The sequence below is a fragment of the Amblyomma mixtum genome, chromosome 8 (assembly GCF_055824585.1).
Source record: "Amblyomma mixtum isolate Tamu chromosome 8, ASM5582458v1, whole genome shotgun sequence".
NCBI lineage: Eukaryota > Metazoa > Arthropoda > Arachnida > Ixodida > Ixodidae > Amblyomma > Amblyomma mixtum.
In genome coordinates this window covers 127,834,966-127,848,395 of record NC_143019.1, presented here as the reverse complement: position 1 = coordinate 127,848,395, position 13,430 = coordinate 127,834,966, and the positions used below count along the sequence as shown (strand labels likewise).

General features: G+C 44.0%; 1 protein-coding gene across 1 annotated transcript in view; it reads left to right on the top strand.

The window, feature by feature from the left end:
- Positions 1-205: 205 nt before the first annotated feature.
- LOC149334280 (uncharacterized) overlaps positions 206-13,430 on the top strand; it is a 28,109-nt gene continuing 14,884 nt past the window's right edge. The window contains exon 1 of the mRNA XM_089555105.1: positions 206-13,168. Within this exon, the coding sequence (XP_089411231.1) occupies positions 12,634-13,168 (535 nt within the window). The 5' untranslated portion in view covers positions 206-12,633. The remainder of the gene's footprint in view (positions 13,169-13,430) is intronic.

The window sequence follows — 13,430 nt, the reverse complement described above, 5'->3', positions numbered from 1 at the left end:
ATTTGAGCGTGCTGCACTAAGAGCCTTCTATTTGCAAAACTGTGGCTGCAATGACTCGCCTGTGTGAATGCGGATGTGCACTGTCAGGGTATGTTTCTTGGCAAAGCTCCAATGTTCCTGAAAAATGTTCAATGTTCCTGAAAAAGAAATGACATAATTTTTTTTGTTATAGTACTACACGTGATAAATGAAGGAATACTTACTAAAAAACAAACAGGAGAGAATGAGATTTGAGCGTGCTGCACTAAGAGCCTTCTATTTGCAAAACTGTGGCTGCAATGACTCGCCTGTGTGAATGCGGATGTGCACTGTCAGGGTATGTTTCTTGGCAAAGCTCCAATGTTCCTGAAAAATGTTCAATGTTCCTGAAAAAGAAATGACACAATTTTTTTTGTTATAGTACCGTATTTTCCGGTGTATAAGACGCGGCTTTTTTTCAGAAATCTTGCTGGTGCGTCCTATACAAGGGTGCGTCTTATACGCTAATTTTTCGAGTTTTTTTTGCGAGTTCAGAAGTTACTCAGGTTCATGTTCAAGCTTTTTTCATTTAAAAAGTATCACTACCAATGACGCGGTTGTAACGCGGTTAATACTTCAATACGGGGACCGCCGTGCGCAGCTTTTCTTAGGTGAACTTTATCTTGAAACAGCTGGGATGACGACTTCCGGGATCACAAACACGCAACCGTTTCGGAGGCCCCAAGCAAAAGTAATGTGAAATGCCAAAAGATGAAGACAATCGCGCTTCTCGCCACTGTCAAGACAAGTCCAGACAAGCCGGTGTTCTTTTTTAGCCACCATTTGCAACTTTGCTCCGTGTACGTAGTACGAAGAGAATGTTTCAGCCTCGTTGCCGCCAGAAATAGGCAAACTTTTTGATAGCGTATACGAAGATGAAGACTTCATAGGTTTTAAGTAGAAATAAAATGTTATGGACATAATGTAGAGCACTTTCGCTTTTTCTGAAACGTGGGCGGGTATAACGTGAGTGTTGCCATTTTCGATCACTTAGCGTTGCTTAAGAATTTGTCACAGGTACAGTGAATTTCGCGATGCTCGCGCAAGCGTGTTTCATTCTCACTAGCCTAACCGGTTAAATTGGGGTGTGTCTTATACATGGGTGCGTCTTATATACCAACTTTTTCAATGACAGCCTGCATATATGGTGGGTGCGTCTTATACAAGGGTGCGTCTTATACACCGGAAAATACGGTACTACACGTAATAAATGAAGGAATACATACTAAAAAACAGACAGGGGAGAATGAGATTTGAGCGTGCTGGACTAAGAGCCTTCTATTTGCAAAACTGTGGCTGCAATGACTCGCCTGTGTGAATGCGGATGTGCACTGTCAGGGTATGTTTCTTGGCAAAGCTCCAATGTTCCTGAAAAATGTTCAATGTTCCTGAAAAAGAAATGACATATAATTTTTTTGTTATAGTACTACACGTGATAAATGAAGGAATACATACTAAAAAACAAACAGGAGAGAATGAGATTTGAGCGTGCTGCACTAAGAGCCTTCTATTTGCAAAACTGTGGCTGCAATGACTCGCCTGTGTGAATGCCGATGTGCACTGTCAGGGTATGTTTCTTGGCATAGCTCCAATGTTCCTGAAAAATGTTCAATGTTCCTGAAAAAGAAATGACATAATTTTTTTTGTTATAGTACTACACGTGATAAATGAAGGAATACATACTAAAAAACAAACAGGAGAGAATGAGATTTGAGGGTGCTGCACTAAGAGCCTTCTATATGCAAAACTGTGGCTGCAATGACTCGCCTGTGTGAATGCGGATGTGCACTGTCAGGGTATGTTTCTTGGCATAGCTCCAATGTTCCTGAAAAATGTTCAATGTTCCTGAAAAAGAAATGACATAATTTTTTTTGTTATAGTACTACACGTAATAAATGATGGAATACATGCTAAAAAACAGACAGGAGAGAAAGATTTGTGCGTGCTGCACTAAGAGCCTTCTATTTGCAAAACTGTGGCTGCAATGACTCGCCTGTGTGAATACGAATGTGCACTGTCAGGGTATGTTTCTTGGCAAAGCTCCAATGTTCCTGAAAAATGTTCAATGTTCCTGAAAAAGAAATGACATAATTTTTTTTGTTATAGTACTACACGTGATAAATGAAGGAATACATACTAAAAAACAAACAGGAGAGAATGAGATTTGAGGGTGCTGCACTAAGAGCCTTCTATTTGCAAAACTGTGGCTGCAATGACTCGCCTGTGTGAATGCGGATGTGCACTGTCAGGGTATGTTTCTTGGCATAGCTCCAATGTTCCTGAAAAATGTTCAATGTTCCTGAAAAAGAAATGACATAATTTTTTTTGTTATAGTACTACACGTAATAAATGATGGAATACATGCTAAAAAACAGACAGGAGAGAATGAGATTTGTGCGTGCTGCACTAAGAGCCTTCTATTTGCAAAACTGTGGCTGCAATGACTCGCCTGTGAATACGAATGTGCACTGTCAGGGTATGTTTCTTGGCAAAGCTCCAATGTTCCTGAAAAATGTTCAATGTTCCTGAAAAAGAAATGACACATAATTTTTTTTGTTATAGTACTACATGTAATAAATGAAGGAATACATACTAAAAAACAAACAGGAGAGAATGAGATATGAGGGTGCTGCACTAAGAGCCTTCTATTTGCAAAACTGTGGCTGCAATGACTCGCCTGTGTGAATGCGGATGTGCACTGTCGGTATGTTTCTTGGCAAAGCTCCAATGTTCCTGAAAAATGTTCAATGTTCCTGAAAAAGAAATGACACATAATTTTTTTTGTTATAGTACTACACGTAATAAATGAAGGAATACATGCTAAAAACAGACAGGAGAGAATGAGATTTGAGCGTGCTGCACTAAGAGCCTTCTATTTGCAAAACTGTGGCTGCAATGACTCGCGTGTGTGAATGCGAATGTGCACTGTCAGGATATGTTTCTTGGCAAAGCTCCAATGTTCCTGAAAAAGGAATGACACATAATTTTTTTTTGTTATAGTACTACACGTGATAAATGAAGGAATACATACTAAAAACAGGAGAGAATGAGATTTGAGGGTGCTGCACTAAGAGCCTTCTATTTGCAAAACTGTGGCTGCAATGACTCGCCTGTGTGAATGCGGATGTGCACTGTCAGGGTATGTTTCTTGGCAAAGCTCCAATGTTCCTGAAAAATGTTCAATGTTCCTGAAAAAGAAATGACACATAATTTTTTTTGTTATAGTACTACATGTAATAAATGAAGGAATACATGCTAAAAAACAGACAGGAGAGAATGAGATTTGAGGGTGCTGCACTAAGAGCCTTCTATTTGCAAAACTGTGGCTGCAATGACTCGCGTGTGTGAATGCGAATGTGCACTGTCAGGATATGTTTCTTGGCAAAGCTCCAATGTTCCTGAAAAATGTTCAATGTTCCTGAAAAAGGAATGACACATAATTTTTTTTGTTATAGTACTACACGTAATAAATGATGGAATGCATGCTAAAAAAACAGACAGGAGAGAATGAGATTTGAGCGTGCTGCACTAAGAGCCTTCTATTTGCAAAACTGTGGCTGCAATGACTCGCCTGTATGAATGCGAATGTGCACTGTCAGGGTATGTTTCTTGGCAAAGCTCCAATGTTCCTGAAAAATGTTCAATGTTCCTGAAAAAGAAATGACACATAATTTTTTTTGTTATAGTACTACACGTAATAAATGAAGGAATACATGCTAAAAACAGACAGGAGAGAATGAGATTTGAGCGTGCTGCACTAAGAGCCTTCTATTTGCAAAACTGTGGCTGCAATGACTCGCGTGCGTGAATGCGAATGTGCACTGTCAGTATATGTTTCTTGGCAAAGCTCGAAGTGCAATAAGTGCACATTTACGGCGTGTTGCCTCAGTGAGCGTGAAGGTGGTCCGCCAAGCTACGGTTCACTGTGACCCTGTTGCTGCAAATATTGCATACGAATGAACGCTGCCCGGTGTGTAGCCTCGGGTGCCCATTCCACTTCCTTGGCAACAGGTCGCCATGCTCGCAGTCAGTATACTCATCACACTGGTCTGTGTTCTTATCCTGAACATAGTTCTAACAGGTCTCCCAAATGGTTGCAGTAAGGTGAGGACTGCTGGAGCCAACATTCGCAGCGAAGTACATGTGGTTCACAGTGGATGAAATCCACTCCTCGATGATTGCGCAACCGTTTGTCTTGGAAGCTGCAAGCAACTTCTTTCGCAGCCCTGCTGATTGGCATGAATGGAAACATGAGGAAATAAGAAAACATGAAGGTTTGCCGAAACTCGGGGGGCAGCTTGCTGTTGCTGTGCAGAGGAGGCTACAAGTGCCCACTGGCCAGCTTACATGCCTGTGTTTCTGGTTCGTGAGTGCTCCTGTGGAAGGCGGCACCTCACGCTCATATACCTTCCACTGCACAGGCACAGAAAGTTGTCCCCGAATGCATTGATAGCCTGGTTATTCATGAGCTGTTCATAACCCGGGATTATGCATATTACTTTCATATGAAACTTGAAAGCAAAAGTTGTGCAACAATTATTTAGCTTAATTTTTTACTTTTTATACGTAACTTCATTTCTTTCCTCACTTTTCAAATCTAAAATCAGATTGGCTTGTTTTCGTTCGTGTGTTAAGTTCATTCTCTCACAATGAGTGCTTCCGACATACCATGGAACAACCAAAAAAAAATGGAATGTGTACATTATTATAGAATTATAACTCCATCAGCTAACTAAGTCCCCTTGGTGTTATACCGAGCTTCTGTGCAAATCAGCTTATTTTTACCAAAAACATGCGCGATATGTTCAATCCAAAATCTGTATAATAAGCTATTTGATCTTACTTTCCATAATTCATGTATTGGCATTATAAAATTGTAATATGAACACTCTAGCTTCCCTCTCACACTCTCTGGCCCTCTGTGGTACATAGTGGCATCGAGACTGTCCTTGCAGGTCTAGGGGAGCTGCCTTCCTTACACACACTTGACACCAGTGATTACACAATTAATTTCCCATTAAGCAACATCAGGAATGAAGAAAAAATATTCCTCTGTTGGCTTCCTTTCTATGTACGTCATATCGAGCCCTTCATTTCGCTGCCCTATAAGAAGCATTAGAGGATTCTTGTAAAACTGCCTCCCTTACATTCGATCGCGCTCTACGTGGCACTTGATCAATCGCAGGACGTTCCTACCATTGTCAAGGGTAGCGGTGGTGGACACTCTCAATGTTACACCCAACACAAGTACCCCCGAAAGCACAGGACTGGACAACCGTTGTCATTGCTCAGTTGGTAGAGTATCCATATGCAGAATATAGGGGTCATGGTTTTGGATCCCACTTGCGACATGGTTAATTTCCTTCTAATTTATTATCAGTTTTCAGCCGCAAAGCGATTACACTACTAATTTCCCATTAATAAACACAAATTAAAAAGTGAATTTAAAAATTTCCCAATGCTTCCGCTGGTTCTGATGACTCTTGGCTCCCTGCATCTTTACAGCATTAAAGTCCTTAGTTTCAGCTTCGTTTAAAATGTCTCCTTTTGCCGTAGTGCAGAGTGGCCCAATAAAATACGAGAGTATTCTCGCAGCTAGGCAGTGATGTAGTTGCTCAGCTGTAGATGTGGTAACCTTTGCCAACATGCAAAGCATCAATGTGGTGGCGGATATCCGGCCTCACATCTCTCATGCGGGCGCGCACTTGGGGATGTCGGTCGGTGATGGAGCTCGAGCACTTTAACATTGTTGGCAGTAAAGCAGTCGAGACCTCTTTTCAGGCCCTCGAGCTCCATCGCGCCACTGCAGCTGATTACCTGGACAAGCTGCATATCAACCACCCTGTTGATGGATGTGTCCAGCGGGGAGTAGGTGCCATATTTTGCACTATGGCCAGGCGAGTAAGCATGGCTGTCCCCAGCCAACTTTGCGCCAGTGGTGCTCAACTGGCTGATAAGTGAGGCGGACTTGTTTTGTTTCCAAAGCTGGAATGAGAATGACACACGCATGGGCGTACACGCAAACACACATCTATATGTACAGTTTTAGCTACAATAAAGAGCCATACTTTGGTCCTGTAACTATATACTCTTGACTTACAGCAACCTGTTAGAAAAATTCCTTGCAATTGTGAGTGAATGTGCGAACACTGCTTGCCAGCATATGTATTAGGTGCCATACGGTTTTTGATTAGTAAAATAAGTTTGACATGTTGTGGCTATGACTGTACACATAACACTACTCAAGCTAGAACACCAACTTCAGAACAAAAAGATTGGTACAGCGGTATAAATAATACACTTATAAATATGAAGAAAATTAGCAGACTCTAAAAGATGTCACACACAGACATGACTAAGTTTTCAGCACACAGTGCTTGTAAACATGTTTGAAGAAAGAATATATAACTTCATCATTTACAAGAGCAGAAATCCTGGCATTCATAAATCAAACATCCAAACCTTTAACAAAACTTCGTGCTGGGCTACTTGTAGACGAACACAGAGAAAGGAAACGACACACACGTCTATGTGTTCGTCTTTTGCGCTGAACCAAGTTTCAACTATATCCAAACCTTGTACACAGCTGGGAACAACATTTCTTTTTGAATCCTGTCATATGTGCACTCTGAAAAGCAGCAGATGCCAGCATTCTCCAGGAGTCGCAGGCACTGCGTTGGGCTACATCCTGTGAACAACATGGCAGCGGCCAGAAGCACGTTGCCAAGTCCAATGCTCCTCTGCGTTGGCCTACTGTGCCACTTTGTACTGTGCATATTTGGGCACGTCATTGTCACCACAACAAGAGAGCCAATGACCTGGGAAAACACACAGCAAGATTAAACAATTAATTATGGAGAAAGATCAACAGAGAAAAGATCACTGCAACTGCTGCAATGTATAATAGTGAGACTCAGTTACACACACCTTCAGTGGAGATTGTGCTGGGTGATGGCACTGCCTGCAGAGATTGGCAAGTTGCAGCAAGCGGTCCTCATAAGCAATGAACTTCCGAGGTGGTGATGGTTCAACGGAAGACCTGTAGGCAGTTTAGTCTTGTGATGTACACTATGAAACAATATGCTCAAAAAGCTTAAAGAACGCCGCCTTCAGGTACTATTTGCCTTTTGATGTTATGCACAGGTCCTACTGAAGATAATTTGGCCATTAATGAAGATATCTACATGCTGCTGAGCAATTGTGTGCATGCTTAGGCCTGACTTCACATCTTTCCACACAGGCAAACTTCGGCACTTGAATTTTGCGCCCTTAGCGTTTGGACCTTTCCTGTCAAGTTTGTGGCACTATCTCTTGCAGCTACAGCAAAACAAGCCTAGTTCTATGGTTTTTTATGTTTGTTTAAAAAGAGATTCTTTTCACCTCATGCATACTCATAACCTAGTGCTGATTGTACCTTGGCATTAAATTTGTTAGTGTAGCAATGAGGACAATAATGTCATTGAGGTAGTCTTTCACAAAGTAAGGCACAACGTTTCTCAAGATGCGATACCTTTTCATTTTTCTAATAACTTGTTGAACTCTTATGCACCGGCGAGATATCTCCCGTGAAGTTGTGACCTCTCTTTCTGAAAGCTGCTGGTTTTCCTTTGGTGTGGGTTGGCACAACTAGTCCTACGCCAAGAGCTGCCAGCTCCTGGGCAACGTTGAAGCCGCGGTCCACCTTAACGTCATCCCCATAGTCCTAACTTTGTGGTGAAATCAGACTCGATAACGAGCTATTCGTTACTGACCGTCCCGCTCCAGCAATCAGATACATAGGAGATTAATCCATTTGGAGTGATGCCTACAAGAAACTTCAACGTGTTAGAGTTCTTGTAGGTAGACCATTTTGCACTTGTCTTTTCAAGGCGAATCTCTGTGCTGTCTATTATGACTCTGACACGCCTGGAGGCCTTATGTTGAAACAGCACTGGCTTCCACGTGTGAAATGACTCGTCTAGCCACACAATGAGGCCCTTAAGCTCGTTCACCAATATTGTGACTCCAACCTCGAACAGTTTGGAAATGGAGTTTTTGCCGATTCAAAACAAATCCGTAAGGAAGCAAAGGTGCATATCAAGACGCAGTCTCATCAGTACTAGGAGCACATGGTCCTCTACTACCCACTGATGTGCTCCCTCATTGGGAAGCCCTGTATAATAACCCTTTCAGGCGGTGCGTGCACATATGTGGACGCTTCTTAAAGTGAACTGTAATTGTCGAATAATTTCGAAGCGGCTGTGACACGTCGTTCATGTGTAGGTAACATGGCACCAAGAAAAATACAGCAGAAAATATATTGTTTGTTGTCACTAGCTATTAAAGCAGGCGGGCTTATTATCTATAAAGCAGGTGGGCTTATTATCTATTTAGAAGTTGTAGGCAAATACCACCCGGTGATCCATGCATTGTATTATGCATCTGTTGAAAGAAGAAAACATACTAGTAAAATTAGATGCATATGGTCCTGAAAACCTTGTGAAGCACATGTCTCCTCATAATATTAACAACTTGAACATCCGCTTGATTCCTTGTCAGCAGCTGTGGAAGTAGCGCGCCCCTGAAAAAGCTCTCTAAAGCTGGCGTGTGTCGCTCAAGGAAATCCTCCTCTCTCTGGACGCGCACTATGCTGTGGACCTTTTCTAGTCCAACAGACAAAGTCGCAGTAAGAAACATTGGCGCATGCCATCTCTGCTTGAACCTGATACATGTAATCATGGCTATCTTTTAGATGCATGTTTTCATTGAGATAAAAGCTCTTGTCAACCACTTCATTAACGAGGCAGTCCCTGTATTTGCATGGGCATTTGAGTTCAGGCACTCACACCACAGCAACTGCAGCTAACTAAGCCATCAGGGCTGGCTGCAAGATAATAACATTTGCTTGCTATGTACAAGCCAGTGGCAGAGCACTTAAACCCAGTGTGGTGCTGTACCTGATATGCTATGTATTGCTCCTGCGCCTGCTCTTTGTGATCAATTCCATATTTCATTGCAACACGCGACTCATATGGATGAGTGGCGGCATTGCCATGCCCCCTTGCAAAATGTGCTGCAGAGGTAGCACTTTTGCACTTGACCACTTCTGCGAAGAGCGAGCCAGTGATCCGTCTACACCTCTGCTCATACCATGGGAGGCAGTTGTGCTGCAGCCGTGTAGCAACTTCCACCTCAACAGTTTGCTCATTGGTCATGGAGCCTCCCACTATATTGACCTTTTTTCTTCCTTCTCCTGGCTGCTTTTACTCTCCCATGAGCTGTTGAAAAGCTCAAAGAAACTCTGTGGCAGGTTTGATATGCATTCATGGCTTCCACAGCTTGCTTCTTTCTCAGCATACTTGGAGTAGTACTAAATATGGCTGCATGCCGCAAAACAGCTCGCGCTAAGTCGAGCAGGACGAGGTGGCCTGCGGGGCTAGTGGTTTTGTCCCCTTGCGATTTCATGCCTTGTGATGGTTTTCCGTGCTTATGCTTGACAACCAAAAGATCACGGATCTGGCAGGGCTCCATCTTGAATGGACAATTGAAGAATAAACCATCACTAAGATGAGCTTGCTGCAAAGCTCATTTGGTAGCTAAGGCAGGTCTGCTGAATGCTATTGCACTGTGCAATACATATTCTGAACATTTATTCATCCAAAAGTATCTTCTGGCGGGCTAGTTGGTCTGAATCGTTCATATTTTAAAACTGCGCGAACAAAAACAAGGACCGAGCAAGAACACAGTAACACACACAAGTGCAGGGTTGCCTTTATTTGTCAGTTTTCTTCAAAGCGTTTTTAATGGAAGATATTGTGCGAACCACTAATGGTGTCTTCGTTGATGTGCTGAGACCGCAAAAGTGCTCCAGCGCTGTAAGGGTGTTCCTGTTGCATGGGCTGTACTTAACATCAGAAACCCAATACATTTCCATTGCTGCTGCCATGCCGGTAATACATCGATTACCTCAACGGTGAGGCTCTCAAAGGTGGCAACAATATCAGTTGTTTCATGAGCTTTTGCACTTTTCAGGGCAATGGCTCCCCGCAGGGGGGCGTCTGCAGCATGCAGATGTTGGTGAGTGGCGACACCACGGGGTTAACCCGAGCATCCGCAGGGACATCCCCGAAGGGGGATGATGGTGAGCAGTGCGTCACCACGGACCCGAGCATCCGCGCTTAGCCGTGCGTGGTATCGCCATGTCCGGGGAAAAGGGGATCCTGGTGGTTGAACCAATGTTGAGCGTTTGGACCCTTAAGGCCCCTCGGCGGAGGCAACCCGCCACCACATTGACATCAGACATTTAACATCTGTTTTGTTTTCTGAGAGGTCAAGTTTGCCCTCTGCTTCCTTTATTTCAAGACGGGGCAGCATGCTATTGAAAATAAAATTTTCGTATCCTTTGCATTGTCTGCTCCACATATGTTGCATTAAAAGGAACCTCTCCAACTATGGCCCATTTTAAGGACCAAACATAGAAGAAACACGGACTCTTCTTGGCACACAGCATAGTGAACTGTACTTGTCCATAATAGCCGTTAGGTCTATTTTCATTTAGAACATAGGCTTCTTTATCTTGACTCACATCATACTTCCCAGTGCTAATGAAGTCTCTACAGTCCTCGACTACCGGGCATTTGATCTCGACGATTGTGTCATCGGACTCTATAATGCCGTCAGGAGTTGCAGATAGCCATGGCTCATCCTTGCGTACATGAATGCCTTGCAGTGAAATCGTCAAATTAAGGGTGGCTTTGAAATGTTGAGCCACAGCTCCATGTCTTAAGCAGTGTTGTGTTGCAGCACTTCCATGAAATGTGGGAGCAGTAAGTGACAACAGGGCTTTTTCTGTTGGTGTCGTGTGCCTCTTGGGCGCTCTTTTGGTGTTTGAAGCTGTTATTCGCACTCATGAGGTGTGCTATGAGTGGCCATTTTGATTTTTCGTGGCTGCCTCTAACAAAGCCATTGCCTCTGTGGAAATTTCCGTGTACTTAAGGTAGAATTTGTTACATAATTCACATGCTTCTGGCAATTTCTCGCTCTCCTCATGAGAGGCATGCTCAGCAGTTGGTGGTTGGGCCGGTCTTGAAGGTTGTCGCACAGCAGCTGTCTCATTGTTACATGAACGAGAGTCACACAACTTCTGCAGAATAGCCAACATAAATGCATGCATTAAAATTATGTTGTAGAGACATATCTAGGCAATGACTTACTGGGAATGTTAAGAATATTGTGACGGACTAGAAGATGACGAAGAGGGCAGTGGTGCGGGTAGGAGCGCTCGTGCTAGGCCCGCAGCCATTAAATCATATCATCGCCATCCATCATGTAGTCCTGTCTTCATCGGCTTGCCGTCACGTAACAATATCCTTGAAAGAGCAGTTTTCTTTAAACTCTGCCAGATCTTTATCACTGTTGAAGGTGCGTGGAATACATAGCGGCTTATTTTTCTTGCTCTCGTGGTCAGTTGTCCGCTTCAGAAAAATAACTATGTAGATGAATACTTACGCATTTATAGTCATTAAATGGTTTGTGATCTATTCAACAATCCTGGATTTTGTGAGGCTTGATACTTTCCCATGCTCTGTAGTTTCAATTGCACTCCTTATATCCAAAGGTATCGGCGGCAGCTTATAGTCACTTTCCTCAAAGGTAAACTGCTGACTGTCATCGGGAATACAACTTCGCTGATGGCCATCAGGGAGACCACATCCAGGAATTATTGTCAGTTCTTTGGTTGTGCTGAAAATAGAGAGGCTAGTCATTGCCACATGAACTTCCAGATAATTTTGTCACCATCAGAAAATATCTGGTCACCTTGCAGGTCCACGTACTCATTGTATTGGGAATTGTATACCTGCAAGGTATTCATATATTCGGTTCACCGGCCGACCTCTCCTCCTTTCTTCTCATTATTCCTTTATATATATATATATTCAGTTGCACACAAAGTAGAGTTGGCCATAGAGTCTCTGAAATGGGCAGAAATATCTGGACGTTTCTTATAATAATAAATTCAGGATCATTACTTCATTTATTCTTGACAGCAGCCTCTGACTGTAAGGCCCTTCAAGTCAAGTGAAATTTATTTTCCCTCCGAGGTGAAGAAGGGGGACGGCGGAAAAATGCTGCCCATGCGCAGCTTGACGAAGCCCTTGAATACAGCTCAGCAGCATTAAAAAATATACAAAAAGCACTCAATGCAATAACAAGTATTGTACAGTATATATATATATATATATATATATATATATATATATATATATATATATATATATATACAGATGGCAGTGTCGAGGTTTTATACCTGAGATGCAAAAAGTAAGCGGCTAACAAAATACAATGCATGTGGTACAGAGCTTAGTCCCAATAATATAAAAGCAAGAAATGAATGACGTTAGCTGTTCTATATAAAGAAAAAGGTAAGAGATACGGATCAGACAGTTGGGCATGGCAAATCGAAAGATACGAATTGAAAGCGGAGACAATAGTGTGGAACCTAACAGAATGGAACATATGCATTCTGTGACTTTTGGTTAAACAGTCTGATTGTGAGGTATTTGAAATTTCATATCATTTCAATCCTTGGGATCCCCTTGTCCGTCAGGAACTGGGGTGGGTGTCCCTTAGGTGACCATGGGGTCGGGGTGCTCCAGGAAAATTTGGCACACCGTGATAGATCGCGCAGCATCCAGGGGCGCCACTGATGTACAGAAGGGGTGGACCCCCGTGAGCTGCCCTGGCCAGGGCATCGGCAGCTTCATTGCCCTGGACACCAACGTGGCTGGGGACCCAGGCCATGGGGATGGAGCAGCCGCAGGAGCAGATGCCGTTCAGCCTGGCTGCCAGCTTGCTGACAATGGGCAGTCGGCACCATGGCTCTTGGAGGAGCTGGAGGGCCACCCTGGAGCCGCTCAGGATGGCTGCAGACTGCTCAGCAGGCTGCGAGTCCAGTATGTCAGCAGCCAGGTAGAGAGGGCTGCCAGCTCTGCTGGGGTGGAGCTAGCCACGAACGGAAGTCTCACTTGCCTTCTCTCACCCAGTGCCGGAGATAGCCACTGCAGATGGGCAGGCACCCATCAGGACGGAGCCCTCCGTGTAGAGCTGCTTGCAGCCAGCCAAGTCCTCCTCCAGGGTCGCCGCTGCCACCTGTCGGAGGCCGACTGCTGGGGTGAGTCGTTCTGGCCTGGCCCCTCGTGCTGGCAGGAGCACCTGGAACTGACGTCCAAGGTCTTGTCGTGGAGGGATGGGGAGGCGCTCCGGCTGCCCCCCTATCAGTTGCTCATAGGCCAGAGCAGTCCTCCCCATGCGAGAATGGGGATGGCTGTGGAGGGGCTCCAAGGGGGGGCGTCCGTCAGGGTCAAGGTGGAGCCACCCAACATGGCGGAGTGCTGTCCATTGGGTCTGTAGCTTCATGGGCCACACCCCCGCCT